This window comes from Botryllus schlosseri, chromosome 12 (assembly GCF_051294905.1).
Source record: "Botryllus schlosseri isolate E-star chromosome 12, Bs_hap1, whole genome shotgun sequence".
NCBI lineage: Eukaryota > Metazoa > Chordata > Ascidiacea > Stolidobranchia > Styelidae > Botryllus > Botryllus schlosseri.
In genome coordinates this window covers 19303578-19322162 of record NC_137247.1, presented here as the reverse complement: position 1 = coordinate 19322162, position 18585 = coordinate 19303578, and the positions used below count along the sequence as shown (strand labels likewise).

Here is an 18585-nt window from a genome sequence, read left to right as displayed (position 1 = left end):
GATAAGAAATGAGCGATGAAAGTCATATTTAGGGCAACAGAAATTGCTTGTATTTCGACTTGAATGCGCACATGCTCGAATACTCTCGGATAGCCGGCGAGATGCTGTTGCACAATTGGGGTCCGGCATACATGATAGAGCAATGCGTTTTCTTGTATTCCGTCCTGATCATATGGTAGTTGTTCTTCGTTGACGCGCGCGTGCCGTACTTATGAGCTTTTGTCAAATAGAGTACCACTTACAGAGCAGATTAATCTAATAAAGCTAAGTCTCAAATCACTTTGACCGGTCGATTTTGACACGTTTACAACTTTGCAACGTAATGGCAACTTTACTATAAGCACAGATTGACGTTGAAGACAGAAACTTGATTGTTATGCTTGCTATCGTTTCTATGCGCAACCAGTCACGCGATCACAAGTCCTGCAAATTGCCTATTTGTAATCCAAGAAAAATTGTGGTAAATCAAAGTATATATGTTATGAACTGTATAACCCCTATATGTGTAGTTGTTTATTCAGTAAGAACATCTTATATAGAAAACATTGTCATGCCACTTCCTGGATCAATGACGTATAGTTGCTCAATACGCGGATAAAGCATTGCTTGAAACAACAATTATTCAGAGGATAATGCGAAACCTTAAAGTTATCTTGTCGTTATCAACGGAGGTGTATAGACTCTGTTTCACGACAAATTGTTGTTTCGGGATTGACTGGATTCAAAGCTTTTGTATCATTCTTGTGAAGTCGTTACGAGCAAGACTTCAGTAACACTAACGTTCGGAAATGGAAATCGGAGTATGTCTGAGCGCCATAGTATTTATGCTATGCTCGAGGATAGCACAAGGACAGATACAACGAAGTAAGGCAAGGTTGCATTTTAAATCAATTTCCCCACTCTGATGGATATCCTCGCGTACTTGACTGTTCAGCTACAGTTTCCTTATGTGGATTAGAAATTAACCATGTATATGAAAATCTACGATTTCATTCCTTATCAGCCGTGGCCAATCGAATCATAATTTTGAGATATTGCTGTACTCAATGCGAATGAAAGTAGCACTTCATGATGCGAACACAACGAGCACTTACTTAAAGCATAATTTTCATGTGATTTAACGATGGAAGGATTACATTATTCCAACCTCTAAAATAAATCTGTAATTCTTTATTCAATTTCCTTGCACTCAGCATGAAGAATGTTTAAATTTCAGCTTACTATTTATCGGAGATGAGCCGACGTACTATACTTCAAATCCTGAAGTTATTGCATAATATGCAAAAACCAATGGATAAACAAAATAACTCGGAACAGAATGCCCAAACGGGAACCTTAATCTAGTTTCGCAAAATGTGTAAATCAAAATCACAATTCCCCTTTGAATTTTCAAATTAATCGATTCAGATCCATGATAAATCATTGTCATTTCCAGACGTACTTCTGAACGGAGGAGACTGCGGGAGATCCACACAAGTGCCAGGCGGCGTGGTCGTGTCTCACGATCCGATCGACGCGGTCATCCCTATTTCCAATGACATCACGTGCTTGTTCACCATCCGCACCTTTAGACCGCGACAAACTGCGAGACTGGTCTTCGAGTGAGATATATAGTCGTAACCATAGGCGCCGACTTTTATTTTTGCATGGGGTGGCGGCATGCGCGTAGCCAGGGGGTGGCGAAACCCCCTCCTTTTGAAACGAAAAACCCCGTCCTTTTGAAATGGCCGTTCTTGATGCTAATATTCAGTTGCAATTCAACAAGTCGTATGTCAGTGTTACACGCGCGGCCGCGACCAATTAGCGAGATTCGTCTGTGCACGCGACGCCATCTCCTGCTGAGATCATTGCGAAATTAGGTTATTGATTGCCGAGCGCTCGGCATTCATCGCTGGACTGAGCAGTAACACAGCGCAACAATTCTGAAACACGAAAGACAGACAAGAATTATGACTACAAACGCGCGGCCAATCAGTACCGCCAACACAATGGGTTTTTACATAATATTGAGTAGCTCGCATCGCGACGATTGGTTGCTGATTAAAACATCGATTTTGACTGCATTGCTGCATTTCCCGATTTACGTTCGCAAATCATAATTGTATTAATATTATGGGCACAGGAACAAATTCCAACTACCAGGCACACACGATAAAACACTGTTCAACTTTGCGCTCGGAGAATATTTATGACAAAAATGGTTCACAAAATATTTTAAATACGGCTTGCGGCCCTCATCGATGCAAATATTGCACTACAATTTGTAGGAGGTGAACGTATATTTGGTCGTCAAATCGCGATAGGAGATGATGTTTGTCAGGGCGCGCGATGAAATCTAAGTTTCTAGCGATGAGGTCGAATTTTTACATCTCATAACGATCGTTAGTTTGCTGAAATCGGCATCAGTACGCTGTGCGAATTATATAGTAGTGATCAATTTTATCGGACTGTACAATCGGCCGGCAAGGTTGCGCTGATACCGAAATTGCAGACATTGCGCAAACCCGCAATAATTACAATTACAGGGTGCGCTAGTTATACCTAAATACCTAGATTCGGCCATGGCAACGAGCACAATTTGTTTAGACGCGGGCATAAGTTTTAATAAAAAAGATACATAAACACAAACAATATTACACTTAGAGATTGTTACTGTTTGGCGAAAGTGTTTCTGCGGACGTGTAGCAGGCCTGCATGCGGACGCGCTAAATCAAATATCCGACGATAGTACACATGAGATATCGATGAACCATTTCGCATACAAATGATTCTCGCTAATTTGCAGTACGCAGCATCGATAATACGAATTGTGAATTGACTGTGAATGACTGTGAGGACGGGATTTCTAGTTTTAAATGAGAAACTCACTAGCTACGCACGTAGTGTTTTAATACCGACAACGCGCTGCGGCCTACGTAGGTCCCGATCAGCCAGTCGAATTTGATCGTGAAATGGTGCGATTTTAATTATCAAGGTGTTATTGCAGCAAGAGCAATATGGGCGCATGCCGCAACCTTATTAATGGGAATGTAAATCCCGATAGTTTGAAATTCGCTCCGCGATATGGTTGCGCCCGATGGAGTCCGTCCAGAAATGAAGTTTATTGGAACGTAGAAGGTTCCCGCACAAACTAATCGAATAAATTCAGAATTTGCGCCACAGAGAATCTCTTGTTGCATCAATATTTGACAACATAATTCAACGCCATGCACTGCACAATGCGCAGCATTAATAACAAATCAGACAATGACAAGTGACATCGAGGAAATACGAATGTATAAAGCAGACAAGAATTAGTAGCCTATACGGATGATAGCAAACGAGAAAGCGCGCATCTATCAGTAATTCCTCAACTTGCGTACAGCACAATAAGGTTCCGAGTCTGACGTCGCGACAATTGTTTGCTCATTATAACGACGTTTGAGCTGCGTTGCTGCATGTCCCGATAAAAGTGAGCAAAGCCTTGTTAAAGTAATGAATATTAGGGGTCTTCAAAAATGACTTTTTTTTCTCAAATTGTACTGGCTACCTGATAAAATTGCTAGGTTACCTAGTTCAAGCCTACACACGAAATTTGGTTCAATTTCAGCCAGTAGCCGCATTGCTACATGAGAAAAAAGTTTCTATTTATTATATAAAAATAAATTAGGAAAATTTTCTGTACACCCCACGAAAGTGTTAGGTTGTTTATAGAAACGATGTCCACCAAATTTGGCTCAATTCCAATCAGTGGAAGCGGAGTTATTGCCGTCAAAAATTTGGATTTGAATAAAATAGTATTTACGGTGGGCACAGATATAATAAATAATTAAAGAATTGGTCACCGTAAATACTATTTTATTGATAATCCAAAACTCCGCTTCCACTAGTTGGAATTGAACCAAATTTCGTGAACACCGTTTCCATAGACAACCTAACACTTTCACGGGGTGAACAGAAAATTTCGAAATTTTTTGGTAATTAATTTTTATATAATAAATAAAAACTTTGTTCTCCTGTAGCAATGCGGCTACTGGCTGGAATTGAACTAAATTTGGTGTGTAGGCTTGAATTAGCTAACCTAACAATTTTATCAAGTAGCCAGTACAATGTGAGAAAGAAAGTCATTTTTGAAGACCCCTAATGAATATGCACACTTTGTGCAGGAATGACTTTCTATTCGCAGGCATACACAAACACACTTTCCTATTTCGCGCTCCAATTAAAAAGACTATCACGAAGCTAACTCAAGAATCATTCTGTAAACGAATGTGAGCGCAAATACAATTTAATTGAGAGAAGTAGAACGTGAATTCGTTCGTCTCGTCAAGAGAGGAGATGGTGCGTTTCTCAGCGCAACGTGTCGAAATCGACGCCGTCAACGAGGTCGCTTCTAATGTATGTTTAGTGATTACTAATCACGGATTACACTTTATTGGGGCGTTATAAGCACTAGCTCGTTGTCGCCGACGAAGCTGAGTATTAAATTATTCACGCGCGTGTCGGTTAATGGTAAATAGTTGGCATTTACGCGATGTACGGACTCGCTAATTGACAGCGCAGACGCATTTTGCATGGGGTGGCCGCCACCCCATAATTGTGGCATGGGGTGGCTGCGCCACCCCGCCACCCCGTAACTCGGCGCCTATGGTCGTAACAACACTGTGTTCTCAACCTAACACGCTTTATGCTGTCTTGATCTATACATCAGTCATATTACGTTATCTCCAAACGACTGCACGCAAGCCAACATCGAGATATACGATGATATGTTTGGGAATGATTCTTCAAGACTACTATCTCCGACGATATGTCCAGGTAAGTATACATTAAGATCAGAGTTGGATCAATTGTAATCTGTAAGTGAGCTGAATGCAATAATTGCATTTTTTCATGTAATTGTAATTGTAATTGTATTGAAGCATTTCTATTTTGTGTAATTGTAATTGTAATGGTAATTTGATAAAATTTTTACCTAATTACAATTTCAATTACAGTAGGCCTACGTTGTCATTAAAACCAGATCGTTTTACGATCAACGACCAACTAGTGTTCACCGTGACACCAATAACTATTTCCTATGAACATGTCAAAATTTATAAACGGTAAAATAAATTGTTTTGGAGTTGGGATTGGTATTGTGGGTTGCGGTATATTAGGGTTGAGGGCGGGAGGATATTAGGGTTACGAGTGTGGGGATATTGGGGTAGTAGGTGACTTAGGGTATCCGAAGATTAGGGTGGGATAGTATTAGGATGCGGGTATCCTAAGATTAGGGTTGGAAGTATCGTATCCCTCACCCCAATTCTAATATCTGCCAGCACCCGTAACCCTAACCCACCTTCAACCCTAATATTCCCTCACCCACCACCATAATCTGGGAATACCCTAACCCAGGGGCGGGCAACAAACGGCCCGCGGGCCGGATCCGGCCCGCGAAGGAATTTTGTCCGGCCCGCGGACAGTTTCCGTCTTGCATGATAATGTGGCCCGCGTCCTCAGTCTGCCGAGAGTCCCCACTACCTGCTTACTACGTCAAATTTTAGTGACTGTATGTTAATATATACAATACATGTATGAGGACTGAGGAGCTTTGCGAGAGTGGAGCTTACGCGGAAGTTCGTCGAAGCGAGAAGACTTGCATTATCAGAATTTACGATGCACTCAACCCTAATGTCATCTGTGGTAATCATGATTTTTGTCGACTACAATGGTCATTTACACCAGGCTGGTACTTCTTATTTTTGATTCCGTAACCGCCGACTTGTAGCACGGCACTCTTCTAGGCTTTTTGCACCGCATATTCCAGGGGTCGCCAACTCAAAACAGGTCGCAGGCCACCTTTCCAATTTCGTAGGGGACGCGGGCCGCATGAATTCAATATCGAGATTAATTTGGCCACACAGTTGAACAACGACGCTATCCCGTCACTTACTCAACCCTAATGAATGGATATCTTGGTAAATTAGGGGTACCGGGCTTATCGAACGCCTTGAAATCTTAATTAAGGATTCCATGTGTAGATTGATCAGAGAGAAGCAGACATGGTGGTGCCTGTTTGTTTGTTTGGTTTATTCATGGTGTTTGTCGACTACTATGGTCATTTACACCTGGCCGATATTCTTCTTATTTTTCCGTTACTGCCGACTTATAGCACGGCCCACCTCTAGGCTTTTGTAAGACACCGCTTACGCGGATGAGGTAGGAAGGAGGAGCCTAGGTAAACCTCCAACACTTAGGTATCGGAATTGGGAAGTCGACCTCAGTCGGACTCGAACCCGCACCCATTGGTGTTGCAGCCGTGGATTATACCACTGCGCTATCTCGCCACCTTGGTGGTGCCTGTATGACAATGCTGTTCTCAAATCCACATTGTCTCCGTCATTATTGGCGAGAAATGGCTTTGAAGTGACATTGCTGTCGTTAAAATAGAATCATTAAATACGATTTATTCCTTGTATATGTGGATAAATGGGCGAATAATGTATCGACTCAGCAATCCGGCCCGCCAAGTACTCAATTTTCCTAAATCCGGCCCGCCGACCAGAGAAGTTGCCCGCCCCTGCCCTAACCCCAACCCTAATATACCTCCAGCCCCAACCCTAATATACCTCCAACCCCAATATCGCCTCATCCACAACCCTAATCTTAGGATACCCTGACCCCAACTGTAACCCTAACCCACCTCCAACCCTAATATTCCTAACCCTCAACCCTATTTTCCCCTAACCGCCACCCTAATATCCCGCACTCACAACTCCAAACTTCCCACGCTTGCTACTTTAGCCAAAAATTATTTGGGTCTAACAGCGACATCAGCCCTGTCATTCTCAGTCATTCTATCAATATTAACATAGCATGATGCGAAATATTTGTTTGTCAAAAAAGCAGTTTGTCAAGCCTAAAATTGTACTTTTCCAAAACGGAAATTCATCTTCTCCTGTATCAATTGGTCATTCTACCAAGATTAAAGAGGAGTATAAAACTATAAAATTTATCCTTGAAAGGCTTAACTACAATACTTTTATGTGTCTCATTTCTTTTTACTGGTAAATGGATAATTTTCCTCTGAGTCAACAAATTGGGTATACCTATAGTAACCCTATCAAACGAGAAGCTTTAATCTGGTATCTGGTATATTCAAATCAGGGATATCTAGTTTCTAGATATCGCTGATTCAAATACCGATGAAAGATTCCAATTTCACATTCGGAGGAGTTCACAGTATGTAATTTCTCCTAAGATGTAGTAAATAAAACTTTTTAGCTGATCACAAAGCACCCAACTACAAACAGTTGGTCCGAAAATTCGTATCTGCATATCGAAAACTTGAAACAAACATGAGCATAAAAGTTCACTTCCTGTTCAGTCATCTTGATATATTTCCCGATCATCATGTTGATTAGCAAGGGGAGAGGTTCTAACAAGACATCAGAACAACAATAGAAAGATACCAGGGCAGATGAGATGAACCATTGATCATATTAGGTCAGACCATTGCCAGAGCCTTTCCAGAAACTGCACTAAATAGCTTACAGGGGAAAATCATACAAAAAAAAAACAATTTCGATTTAAAATATATCAATAATATTGTATTCCAACTGATTATTTCAAATTTACAATAGGTGGTTGACGTAAAACTGATTGAATTACTGCCACGTTATATGAGTATCTATGTAAATACTTCTATACATGACTGGAGTTTATTTATGTACATGATATCCGTGAAAGTCTGTAACTATGATAAATCTAATACCCCAAAATATAGTGCTGTTGCTGTATTTTGATTTAATATAGTCTTCGGTGTGTAAAAATAACAAATATATTGAATTTCTAAACTTTATGGTACCACTAAGCCGATTTTATATCTAGTCATTACCGCGAAAATGGGAGATTTTGGTCAAAACAGCTCCATGGGTTATCTCCACAACAAGAGCCAATTTGAAAAAACTAAGGTCATATTCGGAATCAGTGCCCTTCAGAACCCCCAAAACCACTCTTACTTTGTCCGCCTAAAAATATGTGTTGACCAGTGTTATGGATCTGACTGTCCCCAATAAGCAGTCACTTCTGAATGGTAAGGAAATGTGTTCGCGGCAGGGAGGACACCCGGAAAATCGGACCAATCACGGAGCACAGTTGCAACTTATCAGTAGGGAGTAGTTTAAGTACTCTCTCATTTTGATTTGAAGTATGCACCAAAACTTTAGTTAACACAGTGCTGGTCACGCTGAATATTGTAAAAGAGCATTTTACCGAACCGAGATAAAAGATACTACACGAATAGTACACTGTACTTGTACACTACAGGCTTATCTGCGAACATTCAATATGATTTTCGACAGTCGGATTTATCGATCGAAAATGTATCAAGAATACAATCAGATTCCTTATTCTGCTGCAGTACTTTATATCTGCAATGTTCTATTCCGCACACTAATTTTCACCGTATTGTAGCAGTGATTAGGATCGTATACAGAGGTCGTCATACTGGTCAACGTAGTCACCATCGCTACTCCAGTAGAAATAAAAGTAAAGCCGTAAATTTCAAATCAATTCCAAGTAGTAGGGGCGATTCACAAGACATGTATAACTGCTCCAAATGAAAGTAGAAAAATGACTAATATGAAAAGTACTCAAGTATGTAGTTTCCAAAAGTAGACCTGTCCCACCGCCTATGTTGACCAAAGCACCTGCATGTCATCTCACGAGTGAAAGGTTATCACAACCGCTGCATACAGAATTACATAAGGAGACAAACATGGATTTACCTATTCGCCGTAATCTTCAAACATAATAGTCTCTGACACCACGAACAACAATATTTTCAATAAAAGTTATGAAATGTAAAATTGTTTAACGCCTGCGCTGGCGCGATTTTTATTGTTGATCTCAAAGCTTTATTTTCACGTGCTGAATATCAGACGACAAAATCGTCTCTGTTTCACTTCTCTAAATTTGGCCTTGTGACAGTGATTGGACAGGTTGGGACGCTGATGTCGGTAAGTGAATGATGCGGTCTGCGACGTTATCTTAGCTCTGTGGTTAGGGTTTTTAGACTGCGACTCAAATATGAGTTTTAGTGGTATCTCGCCACCCAGGCCGCACCCACCAAAAAGAACGTATTCATAAGATTACTATGTTACGAGTTTAGGGGCATGTATGACATAGAGAACTCGCAGAAAACAGTTGTATGTAACGCAGCTCTACTCTACTTGTCTGACGGACGAGATTACAAATTGGGGTGCATTATTTTCTGCGCCTCACATTTATTCTGGATTTGTAATACGGTGTACTCAGATTGCAAGGATGGGGCTATTCGGTACCGATCAATTCGACGACCACACATGTCAATATCGGAGGGTTTGGCCAACCATCGTCGCCGATCTTTTTGGCACCGCGCTTTGCCCAGCCGGATGTTGGCCAAAACTTCATGTGTTCATGTGTCCCGGCGTGGACGGGGTTGGCCTCGAAATACATTTGACTCATAGTCCGGCAACGCCGGTTGCACACCCCAAAACTAAAGCGTCCCAGGTCTCTGGCGGTATTTTACAGATAAACCAATTTTAGACAAATCTTTTCATGAATTCAAACCAATTTGTTTAATACAAAGGTATATAGGCAGATTTTCATGATAAAGTCATGTTGTGGCAACGACTTTTCTGCGGGTCTCGCTTATTGGCTATAGTACCCAACACTAGGGCTGGGCAAAATCGAGTACCTGAGTGATTCGATTCTGAATCACGTATTACGCTTCGAGTCGAGTATTCGAGTATCACTCATTATGACGTCACAACACAATGTACTATGTCAAAGCTCAATTACGTGCCGCCCTTTATGCCACTACAAAGAACATAATGCCTGTTATGCTAGGGTTACCGTACGTCCTCTTTTAAGAGGATTTGTCCTCTTTTTTTACTTTTTTGAAAGTGTCCTCGGAGGACGCCCTTTTGTCCTCTTTTCTGAGATTTCGTTCTCTTTTTTGAAAATTTAGGTCACACTTAGAGCAAAATGCGAGTGATATGCCGCAAATTAGCACAGAAGTGACGCTCCGGCGGGTATTTCGGAGTGAAAAACGGTGATCTAAGCTCTGAGCGGAAAGTTGACCTTTTTTTTTAGTTAATCACCTAGCAATGTGGAGAGGAAAACGGTATTTTGAGCTCTGAGCGGAAAGTTGACCTTTTTTTAGTCAACCACCTAGCAATGTGGAGAGGAAAACGGTATTTTGAGCTCTGAGCGGAAAGGTCACCTTTTTTTTTAGTCAACCACCTAGCAATGTGGAGAGGAAAACGGTATTTTGAGCTATGAGCGGAAAGGTCACCTTTTTTGTCAACCGATGACAAAGTGGGAAAAATTCACCGATTTTTGAAAATTCTTCTCCGGTTTTGCAAGTCTCAAATTTCTGAAAAAGTGTCCTCTTTTTAGATTACCAAAATATGGTAAGCCTATGTTATGCATCACAGTAAAGATACTTCGGTATTCTTTCGACCATACCGATGCCATTGCACTTCTTGACAATGCTGTGAGATGATCATGACTTCGGAAATGTGTTATTTCCAGTAACGTTCGTAGCTTTGTACTATATCTCGTATGCTGCGACGCGGCCAATCAAGGTTTCAAGGCTTCCTCATTGGAAAATAGTATAAAGACCACAATTCTCGTTAGTAAATAAACTTTCAGTTACGAGGAGCGTATAATTTCAGTACTCGAAAAAATCGTCTTTTACTACTCGACTCGAATCATTAAAATTAATACTCGATTCAGATTCTAGTACTCGAATCATTGTGCCCGGCCCTACCCAACACAGTGACCCCGGATGTGTACAAAGTATCCACTGTAAATCATGCGAAGTGCGAAGAAATTTCTTTGTTGCAATAAATTCAACAAATATTACATGCAATGAACCTGAGACGATTGAGCACTTTATAATGAACTGCCCCTCGCATGAATTTCATGGAACGTTCCTGCGTCGTGCTTGTGTCTGTATGAATAGGCTATTCCATTTCGCCTCGTGAACTTACTAACGGATCCAAGCATTTTGAAATACGTAGTAGATTATATACCCTTCCAATACTTTAATAACCGCTGTCTTAGCTGAAGCATTGGCCCGCCACCGCTTTTAAGTTTGAGACTCCTGGACTCTATCTTCTGATAGACACAGAAATATGTGAAAATAACTATTTTGAAGATCATTTCCGATGGATATTGATATATATTTCCACATTACGCATTCGCCAGTAAATCATCAAGTTCGCTATCGTTTTAGGAGTGGATGCTTCAACTCTGGAGTATATTAGCACTGGAAACTGGTTGACAATGAAAATTACAGCAAATATAGTTCCTCCTAACACACCACAAGTCAATTTTTCGGCAAGCTATGCCAGTTTCACAGCCAGTAAGTACTGTTTGTCAACCTACCGATCCATTTCATTGCAATCAAGCTCACACTTTCAGAGCCTTGTATCCGGCCAGATTTGGAAACGGAATGTACCACTGAAGACAGATGCATTTACAATGAGTTGCTATGTGATGGTGTGGACGCATGTGGAGACAATACTGACGAGAGCGAAGAGCCACCCGCCAACTGCGACGGATCCACCAATTCATCGTCCAGCGGTAGGCTACTGCTGTTGTTGCTAGCTTCAAACATGAAAGTTGTGTATAAAGATGAAGGCAGTAAATATGGTTATGGCCGCACAATGCATTTCACGTGTATTTTTATTGGTTTAATTTCCATGCTAAACCAGTGTCTCTGGTTATTCACATAAGACTCACAAGCTTGCTGGTGAATAGTACTAGCTCGACACATATTGCTGTGTTACAGTGTACAGGCCAGACTTTCCAGCAGGCTAACTGTGAATTTTAGGTAACCACGCGAAGCCTGTATAACTGATACATACGAATGCCACCCGAAAACAAAGGAGTAATTCATCTTGTTGATTGAATAAAACTAATACTCAAATGTGGTCAAAGCAGCCACCATTGTATGGAAATAGAAGAAAAAACAAAGTTAGGGATACAATATTTTTGGATCCGGAAAGAAGGACACATTTTACAAATCAACAAACTCAGATTACCGGACTAGGAAACTGCTGATTCTCAATTATTCCGGTATATCCTGTAGGGATGGTGTGAACCCCTGAAAGGTTCAGGTTTGTGTGAACGCGAACCCTTTTAAAAGGTTCTGTGTGAACACGAACGTGAACCTCATGACGTCACGTGACGTCATATTGCTAATTCCAACCCTATCTTTCAATGAAGTTATAGCCTATATTAATGTACACCAGTGGTTCCCAACCTTTTTGTCTTCATTCCCCACTTCAGATTTATTCCGAGCCTTCATTCCCCACCAGGACCGTAACAGCACTTTGTCATCCCCACCAAAAAACGTTGGTCGTGGGCCCCCAGAACCACCTCAGCCCCGCTGAGCCTGTACGCTTTTTCCTGCAACTTATCAGCTACATGGGGTCTACTGTTTAGTGCAGAGGTCTCAAACACGCGGCCCGCGGGCCGCATGCGGCCCGCCAGAGTATTTTGTGCGGCCCGCGGCGACATTTTAGATTTTTAATAATTTGACAATATATAATAAGTGTCACATATATCTTTTGTGGTTATAAAGTGAAAATTCCATCTTAATTGCTCCGAAAGAATGACACTATTCATCAAACTTCAGTATCACATCAATTGCAAACGCTACAATGCACTGGAAGATTCACTATTTCGCCACATTTCCAATACATGATGACAAAACCTGACCCTTAGACGATTCGTGACTGAAATTTGGGAGTTGCACTTGGACTACAGATAACTAACCTACATAGGTTAGTTATCTATACTTGGACGCGACCTTTCTTAGAATTACTCGGACTCAGGATAACTCGATGGCGAAATGAACATGACTCGAGTGGACTCGGAATGCCGTGAATTTGTTAGAACCATGGACGCAACATACTAATCGCGTATCAGGGGAAAAGTAATAGATCAGAAGGTCGCAGCTTGGTATTTCGCTAACTAAGCAAGTAGTTATGGCAGCCATTGGCAATCTGTTAGTTTCATCTTTGGTCGCTGAACCACGTTATTAGGGCCACTTAAAGGTACCGAGTACCGTAGTGGTACGCTCCAACGATGTAACAACAATGGGCCATTCGGCGTTCCGACATTTCAATCACTTGGACACATTCATTATTTTATTGAAATTATAGTTATATTTTTTACTCCTCCTATATTTGATATTTGTCATTGAGATTAATAGCCTACTTATCAGAAGTATACCCAAATCCTGGATTGGAATTACCATGCTCAACCTAAATTTTTTTGATATCAGATCAGTCTCTATTATCAATCTGTTAAATTTAAAGTATTCATAGTACCTGCAAAATTATAATCCGATAGCTTTTATGATTGCATCATACATTTGTCCGCCCATATGGTGTCTATATCTTATATTTAATATATATCAAGTGCAATAACAGTTCTATTCAAATAGTTATGCACGTGAAGATTCTTTTCGAGCCAGGCCTAAACTGATACAAGAGTAAATCACATTTTGACGATGTGTGTTTACTGTCAGTCTGCTGGACTACTTTCAATAGGACAATTCATTCCCGCCAAATACCCCTATAAATGCTGCGGCCCGCGGCGTCGTCAAAACTGAAAATCTGGCCCGCGAGCACATTTGAGTTTGAGACCTCTGGTTCAGTGCGTCACCATATTTCGACTGAACGCGCGAAGCGCGAAAAATTTATATAATTCGTGTTTGAATCAGCCAATATGATCGGGAATTGCATTTATTTTGCTCTCAATTTTTTATCTCCGCTCTGCTCACGTAATCAGATTTGCCGGAAGAGTTGAGTGAGGTGTGTTGGAAAAGGTAGGACCCTAAATAACAATTGAACATCTTCGGGAAGACCCGTTTGTTTGGTACATTGACTTCGTTACAGCGTGCTATTTCGTGATCTCCTATATATGCTATGTCAAAAGATGTGGAAACCGCCAAAACTAAAAGGCACACACGATTTCAAATTGGTATCGCTTTACCGGTAAATTTTTCCCTGCGGGATGGCATTTGTCGTGCGGGGTTCAGATCGCCAGGACAGGAACATTCGGCGTCAGCAATTTTGCCAATTAAAACATATATGTATATTGCATATACATCGAAGTTTTGGGTCACCACAAGGGCATTCCTTCTCGGCCTCGGTCTTCTCGCTGCTGATCGTTTTGGCACACTTCTCGGAGTTGCATGTTACATGGCGTATAACTTCATATGCCTTGGCGCGTCGTGGTGCAGTAATGGCCGACGGCGAAGTCGCCATTTCTATAAATTATACGTATTTTCGTGGGGAAATGTACCCAATAATCAGATATTCGGCAATAACAAATAGCGGGGGGGGGGGGGGGGGGGGGGGGGGGGGTTGGGGTGCGGCAGTTACGGTCCTGTTCCCCACTACCCAGCACTTTTGTCATCACAGAGCAGCTATTTGCTGGTTTAACTACACAAGACACACAGCCATGCCAGCACGCAAGACAATCGCGAATAACTGCAAAATAAAACGTATTGTTAACCGATACCAGTAATTCGGACGCGTTTGTGACGCCATGATTGGCCATCCAGCGTTAAAAATGCGGTTTTGTGAACAACACGCAATATAATTTTCGATACATGTATTCCAGAACAGTTAACTGGTAACGGTAATTGCGCATGTGTCTCTGTGAATATGTAGACTGACCTCTATATAATTTTGAACAAAAGCGTCTATTCCCCACTAGAAACCATTGAATTCCCCACCAGTGGGGAATTCCCCACCGTTTGGGAACCACTGATGTACACGATACCGAGCGACGACTTGGGCCACATAATGCAACAATTCTGAAGTACATATTGGCGTTTTAAACGTCGCTATATGTATCAACTGAGGCAATCAAAGGATATAATACTACCATAAAATCAATATCTTTCGTCGCTTTGCCAACAATTTTGAAGAAGACTTACCAGGGAATATACGCTTATCCCTTATCGGTCTAGGCCAGACCGGACAATGTATTCGGTGTCTGAGTATTGCTACATTGAAATTGATCAGAGTGTAAAATGGGTTTCTATATTTGCTACCGATATTACCTCATTAAGAAGTTATACAACAGTAGCCAACTCCTCAATCGCACAGATTTGGTTTTAATGATGCAGTAAAGATATGAAGTCCAAAGTGACCCCATACGCCTTCTCGAATTTTTACATCAGAAAACGATATCAATCTTATTGATTGGTTGAATAAGCATCCTTCGCTGACTACGTATTTCGCTCGTGATGTTGTGTGATTGCGGGTCAAGCTCACAGCAGAGAGTCACTAAATATTCACAAACGGAAAACTGGATAATTCGAGCAAACTTTTGTAACAAAGCAAGTAAAACATTTGAGATTGTCAAGGTGTATGCTCGTTTACTGTTGATTTTGAATGCTGCCAGCGCCATGCATGGAGTGGCCCGCAGTTGAAATGCAATAAATTTGAACCAATGATGTTATAATGAAGTGAAAATTGCAATATATGAAAAAGGTTCACAGTGCAGAACCTACCAAGGTTCTGTTGTGAACGCGAACCTCTAAATTTCCGAGGTTCACACACAGAACGCGAACGTGAACCTCACGTTCACACCATCCCTAAATTATCCTGTGCTGTGTTGGCTAAAGAAAGGTCATTTCATCCGACTCGACTCGCGAATGACCCACTCCCACTTCATATTATTACTGCAGTGGTTTTGACTAAACAGGTCATTTTTTCAGTACTATACTCCCGAAAGACCCGTTCGAACATCCACTATACAGATGTCGCGTCATATGGCGTTTTATAGTTGTGACTGTCCATTATAGCCTGGCTGTCAAAGCTATAAACGTGGACATTTAGGCGTCCTCAGAGGACAATTTTGATTTCCTGAAAAAGTAGGACGCATGGTAACCCTAAGTAACCCTTCCTATTCAAGTAGCAGTAGAAGTAATAATATCGAAGTAATTGGATTGTACGTATGGCTAGGACTTGTGTTTCCTAAAATCTGAAAAATGTCAAGTAGATTTAAGAGTCATAGTCTAAAATCACATCCACTTGAGGTATAGTAGTAAAACCTATATTAGTACTTCGTTACTGACCACAAGCTGCTGATACTGACATATACAAGTCGCGAAAACATGTTATAATGGCATCAATAAACGAGGATTGGAAGACTAGTGCGATTGGTATTGATAAGGTTTGTGTCTTAAATAATATTGCAAATCATTCGGAATCATGGGAATAACCTCCCGTCGTCTCTGATCTACATTTCCCTGTCATATGGTTGAAACCATAAGGCTTTATTCCATTTTCAATAATAGTGGTTCTGTATGGATATTTGATATGGATCGTGAGCTCTGTAACATTTACTCATGTTCGGTGGTATATCGACAGAGGTGGTGGTAATAAAGCAACTACACGACAAAAAGGAGAAGTATATACTCGCTATTGCGGCCATTTTGAAGTAAATATCTTGTAGGCTACTCCTTGATAAACGTTGGTGTCATGTTATGCTGCGACTAGCCATGCTATCGAAGAACGTTTTTGTACGGTCACAATCATATCGAATCAATCTGAAATTGACACGTCTATATATGTAGTCAGTTGGTGTCAATGTTCCATTTGCCTACATACTCCCTTTTTAACAGATTCAGGAACAACAGTGAATTCAGGTATGAGCTCAAATTGTTCAAATATCCGTCAAGCAAGACAAGCATTTATCGCTGAGCCATTTACTTATCAGCTTTGGCGGCCATTCTCGCGCTAGCAGCAGCTTGCCTGGTCGCGTACGTCATTTACATCCTGATGTCGTTCTCCTGGTTCAGTACAAGAGCTATTTCCTGCCTGCGTGGTTGCATCAAATACGCGCTCACCAGAAGGAAGAAATCATCGAAAAAGTGATGAATATTAGATACTTTCAATTTGATTCAAGTAGATCAAAAGCGTTGTGTTATTTTCAGAAAAGAACCAAATGATGAGATCATCGGAGCGGATGATACAAATGCGATTGTGACTACTTAAAAATTGCCGTCGATTCGGAGCTCACCCCCACGAGGACAAGAACGACTAATATATTGTAAATGCTATTCTAAAGACACAGAAAATATAGTGCATCCACATTGCTTCGATTAGGGAGGACTGTAGTAGAAATAATAAATATATTTTTCATTTCTTGGTTGCGTTTCTATTTCGCCTTCACAGTTTATTCACTGCATAGATGATTTCAATATTTTAAATACAGTTCACTGGACTCATACTTTATTCGGCGTCTGCTGAATTCTTTCTCAACCGAACTTCTTACTTCAGTTCACTTGCAGATGGCATTGGTTAAACTTTGGATCCTTCATGGGAAAACAGTTAAGTTTGCTTCTTAGAGAAAGATAAAGTCTGTCTTGCACTTTTGCCCATCTCTCAATACCAGACCTGGGCAAAGTGCGGCCCGCGGGCCAAATGCGGTCCGCGAAGCTATTCTGTACTGCTCGCGAAAGGTTGCCTGGTATACAAAAATAAAACTTGCTTTTTGAATGATTAAAACCATAGGCTGTATCAAATGAGCGGGATATTCGTTTACTTTGAAGCCTGTTCATTAATATGCCACGCTTACGCTGCCGATGTACCTGTAGGGATGGTGTGAACCTCTGAAATGTTCAGGTTCGTGTGAACGCGAACCTTTTTGAAAGGTTCTGTGTGAACACGAACGTGAACCTCGTGACGTCACGTGACGTCATATTGCTAATTCCAACCCTATATTCCAATGAAGTGATAGCCTATATTAATGTACATTGTACACGGTACCTAGCGAAGACTCGGTCCACATGATGCCACAATGCTGAAGTACATATCGGTGTTTTAAACGTCGCTAAATGTATCAACAGTGGTAATCAAAGGATATAATAATTGTGTAAAATCAATACATTCCGTCGCTTTGCCAACAATTTCGACGAGGACTTACCAAGGAATATATGCTTACGCCTTAACGGTCTTAGCCAGACCGGACAATGTGTTCGGAGTCTGAGTATTGCTACATTGATATTGAGCAGAGTGTACAACGGGTTTCTATACTCGTTACCGATACCACATACAACAACAAGTTATGCAGCAGTAGCAAGCACCTTAATCGCACGGATTTGGTTTTAATGATACAGTAAAGATATGAAGTCAAGATTGACCCCGTACGCCCGTTCGATTTTTTACATCAGAAGACGATATCAATGTCATTGATTGGTCAAATAAGCATCATTCGCTGACTAAGTATATCGCTCGTGATGTTGTGTGATTGCGGGTCAAGCTCACAGCAGAGAGTCACTAAATATTCACAAACGGAAAACTGGTTATTTCGAGAAAATTTTTGCAACAAAGCAACTAAAACTTTTAAGGTTGTCGACGTGCATGGTGCATGCTCGTTAAGCGTTGATTTTGTATGCTGCCAGCACCATGCATGGAGTGGCCCGCAGTTGATATGCAATAAATTTGAGCCAAAGATCTTATAATGGAGTGAAAATTACAATTTACCAAAAGGTTCACAGTGCAGAACCTACTAAGGTTCTGTTGTGAACGCGAACCTCTAAAT

The 18585-nt window shown here is 41.1% G+C and overlaps 1 protein-coding gene across 1 annotated transcript; it reads left to right on the top strand.

The window, feature by feature from the left end:
- The first annotated feature begins 673 nt into the window (after nt 1-673).
- On the top strand, nt 674-17276 carry LOC145451596 (uncharacterized). Its single transcript, XM_080329805.1, has 8 exons — nt 674-864; nt 1436-1601; nt 4691-4797; nt 11246-11374; nt 11434-11595; nt 16664-16687; nt 16759-16912; nt 16976-17276. The coding sequence occupies exons 1-8, from the start codon at nt 789-791 to the stop codon at nt 17034-17036; spliced, it is 879 nt and encodes a 292-aa protein (XP_080185931.1). The 5' UTR covers nt 674-788; the 3' UTR covers nt 17037-17276.
- Nucleotides 17277-18585: the final 1309 nt, after the last annotated feature.